At 45.5% G+C, this 22043-nt stretch overlaps 1 protein-coding gene and 1 long non-coding RNA gene across 3 annotated transcripts in view; both read right to left on the bottom strand.

Annotated features, from left to right (window-relative positions):
- Nucleotides 1-1897, bottom strand: part of TMEM178A (transmembrane protein 178A) — a 49154-nt gene extending 47257 nt beyond the window's left edge. Inside the window, exon 1 of the mRNA XM_082427860.1 lies at nt 1448-1897. Within this exon, the coding sequence (XP_082283986.1) occupies nt 1448-1847 (400 nt within the window). The 5' untranslated portion in view covers nt 1848-1897. The remainder of the gene's footprint in view (nt 1-1447) is intronic.
- A 1221-nt stretch (nt 1898-3118) lies between these two features.
- Nucleotides 3119-22043, bottom strand: part of LOC309644263 — a 200341-nt gene continuing 181416 nt past the window's right edge. Inside the window, exon 9 of one of the 2 annotated variants that reach the window (XR_014254320.1) lies at nt 3119-5947. This is a non-coding gene — a long non-coding RNA (uncharacterized lncRNA). Of the gene's footprint in view, nt 5948-6803; nt 16576-22043 lie in introns of those variants that run through there. The other variant, XR_014254321.1, reaches the window with a different exon arrangement.

Genomic DNA, 22043 nt, shown 5'->3' on the forward strand with positions numbered 1-22043 from the left:
GGAAGGTTACTGTATCTACTTCCCCCCAAAAGTGCTGGAGTCCTTCCACACACAGACAGATTTCAGATGGCAGTCCCCAGCTGAGCTAGCCATGGGAAGGAAGAAGTTGACATGTTTGAGAAATGAGGAATACGCCAACGAACAAGACTCTGAGGCCAACATGTTATTAACCCCCTCCTTTCCAAGTAATTCCATTCCAAACTGGAATTCAACACAAATCTGCTTCTTTGCTCTCCTGGATGGCTACTAAATCTTTAAATGTACTGATTTTAGACGTCTTCTTTTTTTTGCAATAATGAGTCCAAGGGAAGAAGGTGGGTTGTTTTATGTTTTCCATCTCAGAGAAAAAGAATTTGTAATAAGGGTCAAGCTCTGAAAGTTAGAAGGAAGCTTCAGCAGTAGGACTGTCACATTGAATATTTTTACATGAATGACATTACCAAAAAAATTCAAACGATCCGATTACACGCATGGGAGCCAAGTGTCACCTAGACTTCAGAAGAGCAAATTGATGCTCTACAACTCAGTGTCAAATAACAAAACAACAACAAAAACAGCCTTACAAGGTATCACAAATTTAAGAGAGAGTGATTCTGTAGAGAGACTCCATGTGCAAATACGGAAAGCTCTACTTTCAAAGGCTTGGACCCGTTTTCCACTCTCCTTGCCCTGGTGTGACTAGCCTAAGGATGGTGTATCCAGTCATCAGGAAGGTTGGAAAAAAGTAGATGTCCTATCTGCATTCAGCTGCCTCCACCAATGCATTAATGTTATCTGAGGTCTAACCCAAAGGAACCCTGCGCTTCGGGGGTTTAGAGGAAGGTTCCTCCGGCCTCCTGAGCTCCGCATTAGCCTGCGAGGCTGGCATACCACATCAGTCCCGTCTGCTACCAACATCAGCACAATACAAGAAAAAGCCCTTTTTCTCCTCTTCTGAGGTTTGCACCACTTTTCCTCCAAAGGTATTTGTAAAAGGAAAGTACAACTTAAGGGAAGGAGCCCAACTGGGAAAGGTCGGGTCTTTTTGATGTTTACCTTCCCGGGGAGCAGCGTCCAGAAAACCGACCCACGCGTTCCAAGTCAGGCAGGTGTACAAAGACAGCGAAGGACAAGAGGCGAGGAGAAGAGGGGGGAAAGGAGGCCAAGGAAGCCAAGGAGATAGTGGCGGGGGGCTGAAGCCCAGACTTGAGGGAAGAGGGGAAAAGGAAAAGGAGGATGGAGAGGAAAGAAGAGAGTCGGGGAAAGAAAGAGGAGCGAGAGAGAACAAGGGAGGGACGGGGAAAGAAAGAGAGAGGGGAGGAGTAAAGAAAGGAGGCGGCGGGGGAGACGAAAGAATGTGCCGGGGACGCGGCGGGGAGGCGGCCGCGGGGACCGGCGCGCCCCTGGGGAGCCGCGGGCTGCGCCCCACGCGCGGGCGCCCGGGGCGCAGGGCGCGCCCGCCGCTCACCTTTCAGGATGAGGGTGTCGATGTCCCGGTCGATGCCCAGGAAGTAGCACTTCCTCCAGAGGCCCGAATAGGTGGCGAAGAGCGGCCGGCCGCACTCGGCGTCCAGCCCGCCGAGCCCCAGCAGCGAGCGCCAGGACTCGGGGTCGGCGCGCCCGGGGCCGCCCGGGAGCAGCCGGCGCCCGAGGGGGGGCGAGTCCCGCAGCGGCAGGTGAGACAGCGGCATCAGGCGGTTCTTCTGGTCCGGGGGGTCGGCGCCCGCGCGGCTGCGCTCGCAGCTCTCCTTGTGGCGCCGGGGGTCGGTCTCGTACCAGTGGTCCGTGAAGATGGCCGTGACCAGCAGCCCCAGGGAGCAGAGGCTGAGGCCGAGGCTGAGCGCCGTGACGAGCGCCCGCGGCTCCATGGCTGCCCGCCCCGCCGCGGCCGCCGGTGGGCTCGCGCGCCGCCGCCAGACACAATGCACTTGGCCTCCGCTCGCTCCGCGCTCCCCCACCTGCCCCCCACCTCCCGCCCGCCCTCGGCTCCCGGCCCGGCGCGCTCCCTCCTCGGCTCCCTTCCGACCGCGCGCCCGCCCCCTCCCCGGTCCGCCGCTCCGCGCCTCCCCGAGCCTCGAGCGCTTCCTCGCCCCCCGCCTCTCCCGCAGCCCCCTCGCCTCCCTCCCGGCGCCGCCGCCACCCCCGCGCACCCCTGCGCCCGCTCGGCACCTCGCGACCGACCCGTCCTCCCTGCTCTCCCGCGATCCCCCTTCCCTTGTGGATGCCTCCTCGCCGCCCTCACTGCTCCCTCGTCTCTTCCTCTCTCCTCTTCACCCTGTCCCTACTTTCCCCCTACTTTTCTTCAACTCTTCCTCCCTCTCTTTTTCGTCCCTCTGTTTGCCCCCTCCTTGTCGCTTTCTACCGCTGCCCTGGACGCGATGTTTCTCTCCAGCTGCCCCCGAGCACACTGCCTGCCGTCCTCTCCCCTCCAACGACCTGAAAAGACATCCACCAACATCAGACCTAGTCTTGTCACTTGTCCAAGTTGATGTTGATCAGTGTCGCGTTTTCTACCCAGAAGCAAATCCCATCCGGGTCGGGCTGCGTGGTGATATTTAACTCTTAGGAATCTCCATCTGGAGACGAAGACCCCTTCTCCCTCCTCCTGAAGGATGCAGCCTCGGAGACCCCTTGGCAGCTCTGTCTCCCTGCCATCCTCCCTTTCTCTCTCATTTGCCCATGGCAGCCTCTCAGCGCTCTCTCCGCTCCAGCCCCTCTTCTGAAAGAAAGGCACCGAGTGTCACTGGAGCCATGGGTCTCTATGGCCAGAGATTTTCTCCCACTCCAGCCTGCTCGGAGATGGACTTCTTTTTCGTTGACCACTTCCATCTCCCGCCGGAGTGACGGCCTCCTGGCATTTCTAGAAGCGCACAGGATCAATAAGCCCTTGCAATGGCACCTGCTCTGTGAGGTGATGACTGCCTTTGAATAAAGAAAGCCCTTAGTAATAAATCAAAGGAATGCTTTTTTTTTTTTTCTCTCCTATGCAAGTTTCTTGCAGGGACTGTGAAGGTCAGCAGCGAAGCAATACTACACACCGAAGTCAACATCTCAGCTTGCTTCTGTTTTCCAGGGCACTGGGCAGTCACAGATGTTAATTCGGAGAACGGCAGGCAGATTCACATTTTCTAAAATGAGGAAACGTTAGGACTCAGGGTCCTGAGTTAATTGATTGTGTTGTGCAGCCTCACGACAGAGGAGCAATACCCTCGTGCCACTTAATGCCCTCGGGGCCACATCACAGACAGAAAACCAGGCTGCATGAGCCCAGGGATGCCAATTCTTGTGTTCTTATGCTGTGAAATATTAATGATCAAAAGACGATGAGGCATTCATTAGATGCTGAATGTCATTACTCCACAATTTAATGGAACTTACTAATTAGTGCCCCACATCAATTGGTATGAATGTGATTTATATATTTCCTCTGAAATGACATCTGTAAAGGTGATATAAGAAACTTGCTGGGATTTATTTTCCTTGCTGTTTGTACTCAGCATCTTCAGAGGGTTTATTTCCCACGAAGACTGTGTACCTCTCCTGAGCACCTCCGTTCACAGATAGATCACTTAGGCAAATCCTTCAGTCATACTGGATGCCCCGTGCCCATTTCTGCTGACCTGACAATGTGAATTATTACTTGAATTTTATCACAGCTTCAGCAAGATCTATGGTGAGCTTCAGTCTAATTAAGGAAGACAAAGAATTATAATTGTAGTGCTCCTCTCACCTATAAGCTTTTCCTTAACAGGAGCCGCTAAGCGCATCAAAGGAGTCTTATCTGGATTTACACAAAAATGATGAGACTTAGAAGCTCTCTTTTATTTATACTCTATACTATGTGTAAATTCCTAGATCTTTACGGATACAGAGAGAATATCTTTAACTGTGAGCCCACGGCTGATATCTGAAATTCGCTCAAGTTGTCATGTGTCCTTTTATTTTTTTTAAAACACCTCTTGAGATAAAGATATTAGATAAAGATATTACAAACCTTGCAAGTTCCAAGGGTGGTCAAACCTTTAGCAACTCTTCACCCCCTTTTCAAACCCTGATGCACTCTAAGAAAAAAATATTCTGCCACATTTCAGAGTCATCGGATTATCTTCACACAATAACCATGTCCCCACTGGGGCTGACAGAAGGAAACCTCTTTTTCAGGCACTTGTGTTTAACTTAAAAGAAAATAATGTTCTGCTTCATTTTCCTAGCCAGAACCCTTGATCACACCCTTCTCAGAAAATAGCACTATCCTTGAAGTTCATTTATGTCTATGTTGAAGACCAGTCTCGGCATATAATCCAAAGGTTACTATGTGATGGATTACCCTTGACAGCATTTCATAAAAAATGTCACACGTTACAAATATGGGCCAGCAGCATGTAATGAGAGCACTGCCTCTGCTGGTGCAGCATTAACAGCATCAGCGGGGATGTGACATATGATGTGTATACAGGTTTTGCTACAGCAACTGCATATCGTTCCATCCACGTTCTTAAATTTTCTCTTCTGGATATTTCCAACAATGAACTATCACCCACGAGCCCCACTCTGTTAAGGGAGTGGGAAATACAAAGATGAATCAATGGTTCCCATCTTCTGGATGCTCCCTGTCTAGTGGTGAGAGACAGACACATAGACTTTTCTGTGCACTCTAGCACAAAGCAGAACAAAGTGTGTGGCAACGTGGACAATGAAAAGACTAACCACCTGGGGAAGTCAGGAAGGCTACTTAGAGACAGTAACTTTTGAGTTAACTCTCAAAGGATGAGTTAAGCTTTACCAAGAGGACTAGATCAGAGACACTGGCATTCCACTCAATATAAGTCTGATTTATGTATCTACCCGACAGATTTGGAGGCTTCCATATTTGAGCCCACTGTAAAAGAAGAATGCTCTTCTGTGTTTTTAAGTCATAAAGTTGACATCTTGAATCCCTGACCACAAGCTAAATACTTGCAGGCGACGAGAAGCAGGAGTCTAAGCCAGAACACAGTCAATGTATGAGGGCATTTAGCCTGGCAGGTAGTCAAGATGATGGGAGATCACATATCCAACCAGAACACCGAGGCATGTCTCAGCAGGGCTGAGGGTGGTGCCGTGCCCTCAACATTTTCAAACTTAGCTTGTTCTTCACTTGTCTTAAATTTCCCTTTGCCATCTCCAGATCTGATATCACCAATATCTCCCTTGGAGAATAACAGTGTCCTAACACGACAGGGATAGAGCTGGAGAATTTCCACCTGGGCGTTTCACTGTGTTGTAGAACTCAGTATGTCCAAAGGTCAACTCATATTTCCCTGTGGTCCAACTGCCCCTCCTCACTTCTCTCTCTTTCTGGTGTTGACAAGTCAGTCAAGACACTCAGACTCATTATTTTAGAATTTTCTATCGCATTCACAAAGTGGTAGGGATTCTTCCTTTTAAATGTCTTTATAGCCAATCTTTCCTCTTCATTTCTACCACTTGCTATCACTATGCCTCTATCACCTCACATCTGGATTATTATTCCAGCTCCCTCCTTGGCCCCAGTGATTCCAGGACAGCTGGGTTCATGGGCAGATCATCCTGAAGTTATCCTGGACACTGATGCCAAATGCATCTTCCTCCAATTTTGTTTTTTTTGTTTTTTAATAAATTTATTTATTTATTTATTTTTGCTGTGTTGGGTCTTCGTTTCTGTGCGAGGGCTTTCTCTAGTTGCGGTGAGCAGGGGCCACTCTTCATCGCGGTGCGCGGGCCTCTCACTGTCGCGGCCTCTCTTGCTGCGGAGCACAGGCTCCAGACGCGCAGGCTCAGTAGTTGTGGCTCACGGGCCTAGTTGCTCCGCGGCATGTGGGATCTTCCCAGACCAGGGCTCGAACCTGTGTCCCCTGCATTGGCAGGCAGATTCTCAACCACTGCGCCATCAGGGAAGCCCTCCAATGTTGTTTTGATGATGTCATCCTTCAGCACCCAACTCTTCTTTCTAGGTTAGAGAGAATTATCCTCTATATTACACTAGAGTCCTTCTTTGTTACTGTCAGTATTCCCGTAGCATTTAAACATCCCAACTTATGTGTTGGCCATGTTTAAATACTGAGAGAACAAAACACTTTTGCCTTCTCCAAACACACTTATCATAATATCTAGGTGCTTTATGACATTCATCGTATTTCTCTACACAGGAAGTTCTTAAATATTTTCTTACAAAAAGGTACACACACAGGGAGAGAGAGAGAGAGAGAGATCTCCAATTATCACAGAGCTATGGCAATGATTTATTGACATACCTATGCTAAGCTGACCATGCTAACCATGAATGTTCTAAAAGGCTTTCACCCTTTTGCCCCAGTGCTGAGACCAAAAGCAATATCTTTCCTCATCTCAAACATTTAGATTCCATAGAATTTAGACTATGAAGTTTAACCAAAACCACATACTGGACTTCCCTGGTGGCTCAGTGGTTAAGAATCCGCCTGCCACTGCAGGGGACATAGGTTTCAGCCCTGGTCCAGGAAGATCCCACATGCCGCGGAACAACTAAGCCCGTGCGCCACAACTACTGAGCCTGCGCTCTAGAGCCCACGAACCACAACTACTGAGCCTGCATGCCACAGCTACTGAAGCCCGTGTGCCTAGAGCCCGTGCTCTGCAGCAAGAGAAGCCACCGCAATGAGAAGCCCGCGCATCGCAATGAGAGAGTAGCCCCCGCTCGCTGCAACTAGAGAAAGTCTGCCCACAGCAATGAAGACCCAACGCAGCCATAAATTAATTAATTAATTAATTAATTAATTAATTAATTTAAAAAACCAAAACAAAACCACATACTGGCTTTTAAAAAGAGGAGGGGTTTATTCTTGGTACTATCAGACATTTTTCCAGCATTTAATGTAAGGATAGAGTCAATTATGTTATCGATCTACAATATGTCATTTCTGCAAATAATTGAGATATCTTATTTTAACATGATCATTCTAAACGGTTCCCCTATAACAATTTTATTTTAATTCAATAACATTTATTGAGCACCTCCAGGGTAAGTTATTGTGCTGGGTCCCACTGGATTATGCAAAGATGAAACAAAACCCATGGCCTGTGCCCTCAGGGAGCTTTAGGTTAGTGGAGGAGAAAGATAGAAATGCAAGAGGCTATAAAGAGGGATGCCTGGACTGAGTGCTGTCGCAGAGGTGCAGACAAAATTCAACAGGGAAACCTAGTGCAGGGAGATCAATTTCCAGTGGGAAGAATATGGTTACGCCAAGTAGATAGATGCTATCTCAGGGAGGCCTTGGAGGAAACAAGGCATTTTCTGTATAGGTGTCAATTTAGTCCGGGGCAAAGCCAAAAGTAAATTTTAGAAGTAGCACCTACCGTGGTCCTCCTCTCTACCCGACACATGTGGTAATTCATCTTGCCATTTTGTCACTAACTGGAAGCCTGGAACCAGAAAATACCACAAAGCCCTGAAATAGATGGTGCCTGATAAGCTTCTCATTTCACTGACACACCACGGAATGTCACCATTCTTTTTCACATTCCTGGATTAAGCTGTTTCCTTTTTGGAGTCTTTAAGCACATATGGTGGAAAAAAAAAAAACACGTTCAAAGAAACCCAAAACCATGTTAAGTCCCACTCAGAGTGTGATGTTTCAGCAGATGGCGGCTCATTAATTGCCGTACCTAACTGTATTCCCCGCCTCATCTGTGTGTCTGGATACTGGCCTTCTAAGTTGAGGGCTAGTTCAGCTCGTTCAGGCCATGTTTGACAACCAAGGCAGAGCTGGACATAACTGAGATAGGTATCTAGTCTCTCTGAGTCACAGCAGCCTATGATGCTGCCCAGGTGAACAAAATCTATTGTTTCCAGGTGTGTCTCCTTTTTCTTACCCTTGAACCTCATCTCTGAGTTGTATCTACTCAGAGGCACCAGGATCTGGGGGATACACGTGCACTGGAGTCAGACCACCTATAAATTCCAGACCTACTACTTCTTTTATTTATTTATTTATTTATTTATTTATTTATTTATTTATTTATTTATTTATTTATTTATTTATGGCTGTGTTGGGTCTTCGTTTCTGTGCGAGGGCTTTCTCTAGTTGCGGCAAGTGGGGGCCACTCTTCATCGCGGTGCGCGGGCCTCTCACTATCGCGGGCTCTCTTGTTGCGGAGCACAGGCTCCAGATGCGCAGGCTCAGTAGTTGTGGCTCACGGGCCTAGTTGCTCCGCGGCACGTGGGATCTTCCCAGACCAGGGCTCAAACCCGTGTCCCCTGCGTTGGCAGGCAGATTCTCAACCACTGAGCCACCAGGGAAGCCCCCAAACCTACTACTTCTTACCTGCTCATCCTTAGCCAGTTACCTAACCTCTCTGAGCCACCCAAGTTCAGAAAAACAGGGATATCAACAACTACCTCTCAGGATTCATGAGTCATCATTACCACATGCTAAATATGTTTCCTCCCACTCTTCCCTACTCTATCCACGTAAACACAGAAACATGCTTCAGAAAACCCACAGCCTAATCATATTAAGCCCACGTCATTTAAATGTCATAAATACAAATAGCTAAATAAGTTATTGATGACATGATTTTTTTCATGTTACTTATTATTCATCTTATTCTTGTAGGAGAGGCAACCTACTATTCTCGTTTGTTCAGTTAACATGTAGTGAGCCCCTGTGGGCCAGGGAGAGAGCATTCCAGGCAGAGGGAACTGCCAGTGCAAAGGCCCTGAGGCATGAAAGAGCTCTGTATCACTGAGGAACTGGAAAGACACCACTGTAGCTGCAGAGTAGTGAATGAGGCAGTGAGCAGCATGAGATTCAGTTGCAAAGTTGGTCAATAGCCACTTCACACATGGCCTAGAAGGGCATCCTATGAAGTCTGGACTTTGGTCATAAAAAAACCTTTGCAGAGTTTTAAGGAGGGGGGAGGGGCACGAGTTGATTCATATATTAAACGTCACAGACGACTAAGTGAAAAATGAACTGGGGCTGGGGCTGGCAAGTATGAAAGCAGGGAAACCAGTCAGGAGGCTATTGCCATAGTTCAGACAAGGGTTGTTAGTAGCTCAGACTAAAGACACAGCAGTGGAGGAAGAGAGGTGGGTCGAGGTTGAACTCATGGAATTACTGGGAGTCCAGATGAGGAAAAGGAAAAATCAAGAACCAGGCCTACATTTCTTGATTTGAGTGTTTGAAGGGTGGTATCATGAACTGAGGTGTGGAACATTCCTGAGAACAAAGTAAAAAATTCTGTTTGGGGCATGTTAAGTTTGAGATGCCATTTAGAAATCTCGATTGGATGTATGAATCTGAGAGTAAGGGCAGCAGTCTGGAAGGGAAGATTTCGATTGTAGAATGTCAGCAGATAGGTGTTAAATGCATGTTGATATTTAAATTCACAGGACTAGGTGAGATTGCTTAGGGGAGAGTGCGGCTAGAAAAACTAGTAGGTTCGGGTCAAGGCAGGCTCAAAGACACTGGAGCATTAAAACCTCCATGGGGAGAGGAAGAGCCACAAAGGAGACCAGGAAGGAAGGTAGGAAGGAAGCCAAGAAAATGCATGTCCCCAAAGCCAAGGCAGGGGAGTCAAACAATATGCTTTGATGACACAGCAACAAGACATATAGAGTGTGGGCTGTGGGGTCGGAGGGACTTGGGTTCAAATTCTATGTGATTATTTTGTGGGGAGCAGGATTTGCTTAGCCTCTCCAAGCCTCTGTTTCCTCATCTATAAAATGGAGATCAGAGTAATAATAGAGCTGCTATGAGAATCAAACACACAATGAAAATAAAGCATTAGCAACACAGTAAATGTAAAGGCTGACATGTAATAAGTGCCCCGTGTATATGGCAGCTGTTGTGATTGTTGTTATTTACCATCTCCAACAATAATACTTGGTGGCCGCTCACATCTGCAGGTCATGATCCTCGTGCGGTACAGAACGTTACTCTCCCAAGGGTTGTACCCCAATGAAAAGCCTGAAGGCTTACCATAAGGCTCCTGCAAACATAAATCATCTATAGTATTGGCAGAATGATGAGCGTTCAGAAGTGCAAGAAACCATTATGCTCTTTCAATAGGCTATTTTGTTATGAGCCCATAAAGGGGTTCAATGGTGTTTTGTAAATAACCAAAATGAACTGCCAGAGTACGATAAGGTATCTCCAGTCCTCAAGGTCTCTAAATGGACTAGAGAGAAAGGCCTCTGTAGAAAATGACTGCCCATTTTTATGGAAACAAAACATGTTAGGGGAACCTAGGTAGAACCTGGATGTCCCCTCCCCGTGCAAGGGGCTGGGAAAGCCCAGAGAGGACAGGGGGACATTAACCCAGCTGCAAACAGCATCTGGATGAGAGGAGAAAAAGAGACAGCCTCCTCTAAAAAGGGGCAGGCAGAAAAAGGCAGACTCAGGAAGGACCCAAGACCCAGCCAAGATGCAGCTCCTAGAAGCCAGAAGGCAGCTCTCCAAAAGTGATGAGAGATCCAAACTCTGCCCACGTGACCGAAGTCAACATTCCAGATTCACATCTGGAATGTGACCAGGGGACAAAGATTGAGTCAAATGTCCCCGAACATGTGAATTCAACCCAGGTCTGGAGGCATTTTCCCCCCACTTTAGAGAGCAACAGCACCACCCCGGACAGCTCTGTTTGTTCCTTCAGTTCTTGACTTGGATGAGCCTCTTGAAAACTTATTTGAGTCCAGGTAATCATTAGCCAGTACGTGAACAGCTATTATGAATCAGATACTCCGAAGAACACAGAACAACGTGTCGTGTTCTTTACAGCTCTCGGCACGCCAGGATTTTATCAGGCACCGTGGCGTGTAATCATCTGCTGCACGGTGCTTGGGGAACCATCGTGTTCTTTTGGAAGGAGTCACCCGTCTGGCAGGACCTGGTACACACCTCCCCACAGCCACACCGGAGCCCCTGTAATGAATGGGTGCCACGTGGCACTGACGGTCACTCAAGTGGAGAAGCAGATGAAAGCGTGAGGACAAATTACCATCTCACCACTGACTACTGGTACAGAGAGGTAGGACCTTGTCAGGGTCAGATTTATGAGGCCGATTAAAAAAGAGAGAAAATGCACCAATGGCCAAAAAGGAGTCCAAGTAGGTGGCTTTGATGTATGAGTTCCATCTGCCTAATTTAGTTGGTGTCTGTGGTCTGCATGTGATCAAGAGCCCTGGGCTAGGTGAGTGGCAAGTCAGGGAGGGGGCTGACAGTGGGGGAGATGTCGCTTAGTGTTTTCCAGCCAGGCCACCAAGTGCCCTCATGAGCCCCGCTGAGACAAAAACACAACAGAAAGGGATTCTCTTCAAATAATCGTGGAATTTAGCTGAAAGAAATCCCTGAAGTTTCAAACAGTGAAGTTTAATCCCCACTTCAGGACTTTCTGAATATTTAGGGAAATTCTTCCATTTCTCAGTTTCCTTTTCTGAATGCTGCCTGGCTTTTTTGGTCCTGAATAATGTGGACATAGTTTGAATTACTTCCTTTTTCCATCCTCACTCAGCAGTTTACCCTTTTCCATATCAACCACTTTTGCAAAGAAGCCCAGGTTCTTTGTGTCAATAAAATGAGAATTGAAAAGGACTCTCACGGCAGTATTGTTAACTGGGTTTACAGAACACTCTTTTAAATGTTATATTTGGTAGCAATGACAGCAAACTCTAATATAGAATCCTGAAAGGGGGAGGTCAACACAGAATAGAGCCAGGATCAGGACTAAGGTTGTCTGGGGTTCCTGGGATCTGAAAAGAGATTTGGAGAAGAGGAGCTATCGGAAGTACTCTAGAGACAAAGGAAAAAGAGGTGACAATAGCAAATAGTGCATGATCGAGAAATGTTAGAGGGGGCTTCCCTGGTGGTGCAGTGGTTAAGAATCCGCCTGCCAATGCAGGGGACACGGGTTCGAGCCCTGATCCAGGAAGATCCCACGTGCCGCGGAGCAACTAAGCCCATTCGCCAAAACTACTGGAGCCTGTGCTCTAGCACCCATGAGCCACAACTACTGAAGCCCACACGCCTAGAGCCCGTGCTCCACAACAAGAGAAGCCACCGCAATGAGAAGCCCGGGCACCACAACGAAGAGTAGCCCCCGCTTGTCACAACCAGAGAAAGCCCGCACACAGCAACGAAGACCCAACACAGCCAAAAATAAAATAAATAAATTTTTTTAAAAAAGAAAGAAATTTTAGAGGGACTTTCCTGGTGGTACAGTGGTTAAGAACCTGCCTGCCAATGCAGGGGACACTGGTTTGAGCCCTGGTCCAGGAAGATCCCACACACTGCAGAGCAACTAAGCCTGTGTGCCACAACTACTGAGCCTGTGCTCTAGAGCCCACGAGCCACAACTACTGAGCCCGCGTGCCACAACTACTGAAGCCCGCACGCCTAGAGCCCATGCTCCACAACGAGAAGCCATCGCAATGAGAAGCCCCCACTCGCCACAACTAGAGAAAGCCCACGCACAGCAACAAAGACCCAACGCAGCCAAAAATAACTTAATTAATTTTAAAAAAGATGGTTAGCATAAATTAAAAAAAAAATGTTAGCTACGTACTATTATTCTATAAATCAGTAGGTAAAAACTGCACAAAATAAGCAGCACATCAAGTGGTAGGCACAGGTCAGAGTTGATGGGAACAATTATCCCCCAGCCTGGTTCAGCAGGGGTTTGGGTATTTAAAGATCTAGATGGCTTATGCTTAGGAGAATGGCGATTTCCATGGTTTCCCTGATCTTCCTGCCTACTACTTCCCACCTACAGTCATGGAGCTTTTATGGATTTATAGAATAATAGTATGTAGCTGACATTTGTTGATCACATACTATTTGCCAGGCATTGTTCTAAGCACTTTATATGGTTTTTCACTTAATCCTTGTTAACAGTTATCCTCATCCTCATCATCCTCATCATCATCATCCTCATCATCCTTATTTTATACATGAGGAAACTGAAGCACAGAAAGGGTAAATAACTTGCCCAAGGTCATACCCTTAGTAAGTGGCAGAGCCAGGCCTGAAGCCTGCATGCTATGACTCCAGGGCCTGCACTCTTACCTGTTATTTGTATCATTACAGAGAGAGGACAGTGTTTTAGACCAGGTGATGATAGTAGAATGACAATAAGTGGTTGGATTCCAGGTAGATATTGCAAGTAGTGCCAACAGGATTTGCTGATGGTGAGAGAGAAAGAAAGGGACTGGGTGGAGTTGTCACCAGTGGACACGGGGAGACTATGGGAAGTGTAGGCTGGAGCAGTGACACTTCTCAGGAGCTACGTTTGGGATGAACTAAATTGAGACGCCTATTAGATCTCTAAGTGGAGATGCTGAGTGAGCAATTGGAAACACACATCTAGGGCTTGGGGAAGGGGTTCAGGCAAAGATATAAATTTGAGAGCCAACAGAATCCACATATAGATGGTACTTTAACCCATGAGACTGGATGATGTCACCCAGGGAGTGAGTGTTGATAAAAAAGAAAAAAGGGCCAAGGACTGAGACATGGAAATCTGCTACAAGTTGAGGAGCATGACGAGTTGAGTAAGAACTAGCAAAAGAGACTGGAGGGGCATGGACAGAGAGATAGGAGACAGTAGAGTCTGGGACACCAAGTGAAGAAAGTGTTTCAAACAGAAGAGAGTCATCAAGGTCGCAACGTTTCTGATTGGTCAAGCAAGATGAGAAATGAGAATTGACCACTGGATTTAGCGAAGAGGAGCTCCTTAGTGACCTTAATAAGAGCATTTTCAGCAGACTGTTGGGGATGTAAGCTCAACTGGAATGCGTTCAAGACAGAATAGGAAGAGAGAAGTTAGAGCAGTGCAGATAGATCACTTTTTCAAAGGAGTTTTGCTGTAAAGGGAAGGAGAAAAAATACATAGCTAGAGGCAGAAGTGGGATTAAGAGAGGTTTGTTTGTTTTTTTGAAGATAAGAAGATAACAGCATGCTTATGTACTGATGGAAATGATCCAGGAGGGATGGAGAAATTGATACAGAAAAGAGAAGCAGAAATGCTGGAGTGGGGTCTGGTAGATAAATGGAGAGGTTGTCTTAGGTAGGTGCCTGCAGAGTTCATCCACAGTAACAGTGGAAAGAAATCAGGACATGGTGACAGTTGCAGGAAGATGAGTGGGTGGATGATTGGACCTTATGGAAGTTCTCTGCTGATTTGCCATGTGCTCTGCAAATGTTAATGTGTTCAGAGGAAGGAGAAATCTTAAAAATGGAGACGGCCAAAGAAGTATTGATGGGGCGATTGGGACTTGAGCTTCAAAAGATCTATGAGAGTAAATAGGTGGAGAAGGAGATAGTATTTTAGGAATGGAAAACCATGTGAACCCAGAGATAGTAATGAACACGGTATGTTCACGGGATAGTGAACACCCTGGTCCTCCTAGAATTTCTGTCATGAAAAGTTTGATAAACTTGGAAATATTGATTAGATTCAGACAGTAGAGGGTTTAAACAACACTAAGATCTTAGGAAAGGAAGAATGACATGATGGCAGAAGAGAAATTAGGAATTAATCTAGCAGTGGTGGTAAAGTAAGTGCTGAGAAGGACTTCAGATCACCCAGGCCAGGGTGATGAGAATCACGAGGGCAGCACTGGAAGCAAAGGAAGAGATACCAGAAACATTATGAATAAAAATAGTGAATAAGTCAACCAAAGGGGATAAAAGAAGTCAGACACCAACGCTGGAATTCAAGCCAAGATGACTAGGACCAGGATGAATCTGTTGACTAAAATGAATAAACAACCTTTATATAAGCAAGTCGGTACATAAATCAGGAAGGAGAAGAGATCTGGAGATTTAAGCTCTGGCCATTTGGGTTTGAGAGGACAGAAGGATACCTGTCTAGAAATGTCCACCAAATAGTTAGAAAAGTAGATTCGGCTGATATCTATGCAGAGGCAAACATGTTCAGAAGTCTGTGGGAGTCTGGGTAGAAAAGAAGAGCAGAGGTCGTGTCTGGAGGCGAGGGCTGGGGGGAGGACGAGGGACCAGGGTCTGGCAGCATGTTGTGAGTGAATCAGGAGAGCCACACAAGCCAGGGATGGGGAGTTTCAAGAAAGGCCTGGTCAACGGTGTTGAGAATCATGGGAATATCCAATAGCGGATAGAAAAGTGAGAAAGTGTCTCAGTGACATAATACCTGGGACCTTCGGCAGGTCATCATCCATAGAGGACTTAAGGCAGGAGCCAAACTTCTGAGGTCTGAGGGATGAATAGAAGGTGAAGGAAAAAACGGTAAAACGTTGATTACTTTTCGGAGAACTTTGGCAGTCAAAGGCAGGAGGGAATCATTCTACAGCTAGGGAGGTCAGGAAGATTAAAGCTTCTTGAAGGCAGAGGAAGCTCCTGGATGTTTGAAGGAGAGACATGGAGAAGGAGAAATGAAAGTTACCCCTAAACCTTAAAGTAATATTTTGAATAAAGAAAAATTGTGATGGAACTAATAATATTATTATTGCTTGCCTACAATAAAATTTCACTTATCACAGACTGATTTGATGTCAAATAGAGAATTTTTAAAGATCTATGGCTGTCCCATTAGATCTGAGGGAGACAAAACAGGTAGGTCTAAAGGTAGAAACTTTTTTCTGTCTCAGTGAGGACATCGACTTTGTGGTGTGGTAGGATAGAATAATCTGCCCACTCCATCCCTGGGACCTATGAATGTGTTACCTTACATGGCAAAAGGGACTTGGCAGATGTGATTAAGCATCTTGAAATGGGGAGTTTATCCTGGATTACTCCAGTGGGTCCAATCTAATCACATGCATTCCTAAAACCAGAGAACATTTCCTGGGTACCGTCAGAGAGACGTGTAAAATGGAAAAAGTGTTAGAGAGATGCATTGTTGCTGGCTTTGAAGATAGAGGAAGTAGACCGCAAGTCAAGGAATGCAGGAAACCTCTCGAAGCTGGAAAAGGCAGGGAAACAGATTCTCCCCTAGAGCTTTTAGATAGGAATGCAGCCCCGCTGAAGCCTTGGCTTTAGCCAGGTGAGACTAACTTTGGACTTCTGACCTACAGAACTGTTAGGTAATAAACTGTCTTAAGTCCTTAAGGTGGTGGTAATTCGTTATAACAGCAATTGGAAACTAATACTTTAGTTAAATTGCTTTCTTTGTAGGATGGTAGCCCACAATTCACCACTACTTCCCCTCCTCCCTGACCCTGTTCCCCCTTCGATAATGCTCCAAGGGTCTACTGAATTCCAGCAGACATGACAATTAAAATTCCTAACAGCTGGAGAGTGGATGCCTCGGCCAATCCTCCTGCACCGCAGGCATCCATCTTCTCCAGGCATTTATTTCAGCTGAGCACTCATTCCCTCGCCCGACGTGCTGCTCTGCCTGCCATCCAGGAATGGGAAAGGCTGGAGAATGACTGTGGGTGGACGCTCCAGGAAGCAACAGAGAAACCTGAGCGCCAGTGATGTGTCCACTGCAGTCACAGGAAAGATGCATTCGGTGAGCTCTTCAGGTTTGTGCAGAGCAATGAGAGCTCTTTCCTGTGTCAAACAGCTGGAAAGATTTTTTTTTTCCACCTTCACTTTGAATGCAATCAAAATGGATTTCCACCTGAAAAAAATTTAAAAGAATGGAGCATATGTAGCTATTGCCCTGATTACCTGAACCAAGTTAGCAAAGCCCTAGAGGTTGCTTTGAACTGTGACCATGGACTCTGAAAAAGGACCCAAGTATCTTGAGAGTTACTTATAAGGCAGGCGTGTACTGAATGAGGAGTGTTGATCCAGAGGAGGAATTTATTGTACAGGAGGAAGGAAAGACATCAAGGTTAACTAGTAGATATAAAAGGAGCTAAGTTAATAAATCCAGGGGAATGTGGACAGGTCATGAATACTTCATGGAGAAACAGCCAAAAACAAACAAACAAAAGAAAAGGAAGGAGACACTGAAGAATGTTTATATTCTTAGCACCATAACAGTGAAGGGTGTGAAGAATACAGTTGGGGTGTAGACATAAAGCGCAGAAGGTCTGCCCCAGTCACTGCTGCATTGGGGCTTATTTCCCTTGTTAATGATGTTGTGACAAGAGGAAAAGCGCATTAGGTTGGTTATTAGAAATAGGGTTACATGTGTCTGGTTAGCACCATCTTGAGAGGAGATTTGAGCAAGGGTTTAGAGGAAGGTGGCTGTGCAACCATGAGCAAGGTCCTGAAAGAAAGAAATTCGTTACCTCTAAAAGGTTAAGTTGGACTCTTCCAACAGAGAGAGCTTCTGGCTCAGAAACCACCCCACCCCTGCCCCGCCGCTTCTCTGGCTGGACCAGCAAATGGGTATAAAACATGTTTGTGTATAAGCATTGTCTTGCCAGACCTACAGGGGAGAAAATTCTCGGAACACAGGCCAGTGGTGCTCTGTAGGAGCCCGGGGTTCACCCCGTCTCACTGGTGTTCAAGAAGGTGTGCCCGCCCCGTGGGTGTGTGGAGAAGAGGATAGAGTCAAGTGGCACTCATCATTCACCGTAAAAATAAGACCAGTGTTCAATAATACACATGGGCTAGTTTTTTAAGTAGACTTGCTCAAGGGTATCATACGTGACAGCAAACAAATCTATTGATCCTGATGATGTCTTTACATAAGCCATTCCCGAAAAAATGAAAGATGTGTGCTTATTTGTACATTGTTCAGAGATCTCTAACTAGACAAGGGAAGGGGCAGGTGTTGGGAGTGGAGCGGCAATGATGTGATAAATCCTGTTCAACTTTAAGATGCATTTTTGTTGAAAGTCCATGGTACTTAAATTAAGGTTTATGTTTTGTCTTCCTATACCTTGATTAAAGGTATGTGTATATATCAGCTTGCACGCACACATATTTGTAAGTATGTACTACCTCTCAATATATATAAGTTAATAATGTGTGTATGTATAGGGGGGTGAGGTGGGAGGGGCTAGAAAAATCCCACCACTAAGAACCCACTGCCACCTGTTAATAGCTTCATTGCAGGAGAACTGAAGAAATAAACTATCTCAAAGGACAAAGTGATCTAGTGGTCTTGGAAGAAAACACATACAAGCCTTTCCCAAACTTACTAATGCCAAACCAGTGATCCACGATGTCACTGTGCTATGTCAGTACACATAATATTATACAGAATGATAGGTTATATACCCAATTTTTATTAGCACCGCTGCTTGACAATTCTTTGCTTCCTTCTAAGGCTACCCTAATATAGATCAGCCTGTAGCATGCCTTTTTATTCTGAAGCTTGGACACCTGGGGTCTTGTTGACCCTGGAGAGACTGCCTCTCCCAGGGCCAGCCAATTCCAGAAAGAATTAATGACTGGGCCAGGAGCACGCCTTTCATATGCAAGCCAACCAACTCAGAGCCATGCCCTAATCACCTCCTTTATTGGGCTTCTGCACTCTAAGCCACTGTCCCCCTGCTCTAATCATGCCAGGGCCAGGGTACCAAAGAGCCAGAGACAGCCCTTATATCCCAGAACCCACTGGAATTATTCAAACTAGTCAATCCTAAACTTGTTTACCCTGCCTCACCTGCTTGTCCCCGCGGAAACCACAAACAGGGCTCTTGCCCTTGTTTCCCCCTCGCGCCTTCCGCCTCCTGACTGTTCCTGCCGCTTCCCCGCATTCTCCTCCCCCTCCCCCAGGCACGGCGGAGCCCCTCCCCTCGGGAACTGCGAGTAACAAACTAATTTTTCAATGGCAGTCATCTCTTGATCTATTGTCCTCACCATTCCTGAATAAAAACAAAAAGCTACGTCTTAAAACACAGCCCTATGGGGGTAGGTTCATGAAAATTGTGTTGATTAGTGAAAAGATTAGGAATCAGTTGTTTGGGAGATGGTACTAATAAGACCAATAGTTCAGTCATAGGAAAAGTAAATTTCTTTTATGACCCATTGCCAAATATTTACACTGCAAATCCAGTTATTAGCAAACATTTATCTAGAACTACCATGTACCAACTAGACCTGTATAAAACCATCTCTCGACTCTAATTCATGTGGCATGCTTATGTAAGTAGCTGGAATTACCAAGGCCAGGAAAGAAGAAACACAATTCACCTCTGGTGGGCCATGACCATCTGTGCCACCTGGGATGGATGGCCATGGCAGGGATGTGACCATATCACCTTGGGTTCCTTCCAACCAATCTGCCATAATTTGTCCTTTGAATCACTTCACAAATATACAGCCTTTAACTTCACACCTAAATATGCTAATAGAAAGAATGACTGCCATGTCTTTACAATGTATCTTTAAACACATCCATAGAATTGTCCCAAAGTTAATTGCAGGGTGTTAGATAGGGAGGATCTACTTGGTTTCACTTAAACAATTGTATACTTTTATACTTAGAAAACTTCACCATCCCAGTTGCATAGTTGAGGAACCTGAGACCTAGAAAGACAGTGACTTTTCTAGAATTAATGGCTAACTGGGGATAGAGTCCTTATCTGACTCCTACTGCAGTTCTGCCCTAATTGTGTGATTTAGAGCATATCTCCGAACTTCCCTGAACCCCAATTACTTTTTCTGAAAACAAGGATACTAGTACCCCTCCACAGCTTTGTTGTATTATTCAAGATATGAAAAGTGCTTCGTAAACCATAAAACAGGAAATGAATAATGTATGTTATTAATAGTATCACTAAGCTGTTAGAACAAAGGGGTCAGGCCAATAAACAAATTGGACTTATAGTTGCACCTTCTCTTAGAAGACAGAACACAGATCCTAGAAATACAGTTGGATGAAATGCTTCATTCAAGAGCCTGGAGCGATGATGGAACCTCTGTTTGTAATTATGGATTTATTCTTTTTGGCTACTGTGTAATCCCAGGATTACTCTGGGCATCTTGACTGAAAAGCTTTTAAATTATTTAATCTCCTTTTGCAAATATATATTTAGTTACAGAAGTAATACATGTTAACTGCAACCTTCCCAGTAAAACAGAAATGTAGAAAGCCAAAGTGATGATCCTTCCCTCAGCTTTCCCAATTCCAGTCCCCCAGGGCAGCACTGCTACACATATGTAATTTTTTAAACACAGAAACGGGATCATGATAGATAGATAGATAGGTAGACAGATAGTTTTTTCCTCAGCAATCTACAGTGGGCAGCTTTATTCACATAAAGCTGCTTGGCTGTTTTCACAGCTGTATAATATTCCATTGCATAAATAATACCATAATTGATGGCCCCCCCTCCCATTTAGGTTGTTTCCAATTTGTCCTTCTTGTACGTGTCTTCACTGTGGATGGACTTGTAGACACTTGTTTGAGTATTTCTGTAGAACTGATTCCTGGAAGTCAAAGCGCAGACACCTTTACGGGGGCTCAGAGGACCTAGACTTGGGGGTTTCCACTTTAAGTAACTGTCCTCACTTCCACCATTCTTTATCACCTCCAGGCAGACAATGGTGCAGAGTCCAAGGCAGACGAGTCTAGATGGGGCAGAGTCAGTAAGGGCACGAGAATAGAACCCGTTACACAAGAGGGGTCGTGTGGCGTACTCTGCAGTGACTCAGCCCTCGCATCGCGTGCCACTCACCCTGTCAAACTCTGCCTTCCTGCTGACTTGCAGCATCTGTGTGTACAATGAAACTTTTGACAACACCAGCCTAGGGTTGCTTTAAATACACCAAGGAGGTCATGTCACAGTCAGTGAACATTCATAAATAACTTCCTAATGAATAGAAACAAGAGGAAGCTGAAACTTCCATCCTCCAAAAAGGTCAGAGTTGGTCTCCATTTGGAGACAAGGAATATCCACCCTTCGTCAGTCTGGCAAAGCCCTGGCCCGCCCAAGGCACGGTTCTACCCAGTGGGCTGTTCACGACCACGGCCTTTCTCAGCTCCCACAGCCCCAGTCCATGCATGTGAACTCCAACTCTTGGGAAAATGCTGGAACAAATCCCAACTTTTGGAGTTGTCTTCAGCTTTGAGAAAATGTCTTCAGTGGTCCAGTTGTATTTACTGAACATTCATGGAACAATTCCTGATGCATCTAATTTTCTATACCAACTCTAATTCACCTGCTACATTTGGACTTTTGGCCATGCTACAGTTTTCCTAAATTGAAATGTTTCTTAAGCTCAAAGATCTCCCTGGTGTTCAAAAGCAAAATTGGTTTCCTATAAAAACTTGGCATCACTATCATTAATTAACAGAAAGCAGGATGCCTCTGTGTGTTTACCTTCACAAAGTGTATCCATGCAATGCATTTCTTTCCCAGAGGCATGGTTTATTCCTATGGACCAGAAATTAAGAATGTATTTTAAAAAATAAATGCATGCTTTTCACCAGCAGGGAAGTTTTGAGAAGTAGACTACTACATTTCATGAAAAGACATCAGACACAGGGGTGTGAAAATTAAATAGAGCCTCTCACTATGAGAAAGTAAATTATGTTAAATCGCTCACTTTATCTGAGGCTACTTTTCTGTGGCTTGATCCAATTTGCCAAACAATGTATGGGCTGATCAGCCAGCCAGTCAGGAGCTATTCATTGGCCAGCTTTATGGCTGATCTGACTTGCTAGTAACATTGCAAGGTAGAAGTGTGTGTGTGTGTGTGTGTGTGTGTGTGAGAGAGAGAGAGAGAGAGAGAGAGAGATTTTATTACTAGTTATAACAAAAGGACTCTTGGAACTTTGGGGCTTAAAGTTAGAATTCCTTTAGAGACTGGTGCTGGAAAGCAAGATTGCAACGAAGTTTCTCTGTGTGGTTTCTTTTCGGTTGGTATAATTTGAGTCATGGTATATCTAAACCCATAAATCATATTGTGATAGTAGTTACATTTCTATATACATTAAATGACTTTAATTCATAATGATTTCTGGGTAAGCCCCTTAAGTCTGGAACCACATTTTATATTATTTTTGCCTCTGTGACTTTTATAACAAGGTTAGGGATATAAGTAAGACTGATAAATACTAGACATTTGATAAACACTTGCTGACTTTAATTAGAGGTGATCTCTTCCCTCCACTATTTATGTTCTATGATAGACAAACATAAAATGAAACACTTTAATTGAAAAATGCTACTCAGAATCCTT

The sequence above is a fragment of the Balaenoptera physalus genome (assembly GCF_965194825.1).
Source record: "Balaenoptera physalus genome assembly, chromosome: 15".
NCBI lineage: Eukaryota > Metazoa > Chordata > Mammalia > Artiodactyla > Balaenopteridae > Balaenoptera > Balaenoptera physalus.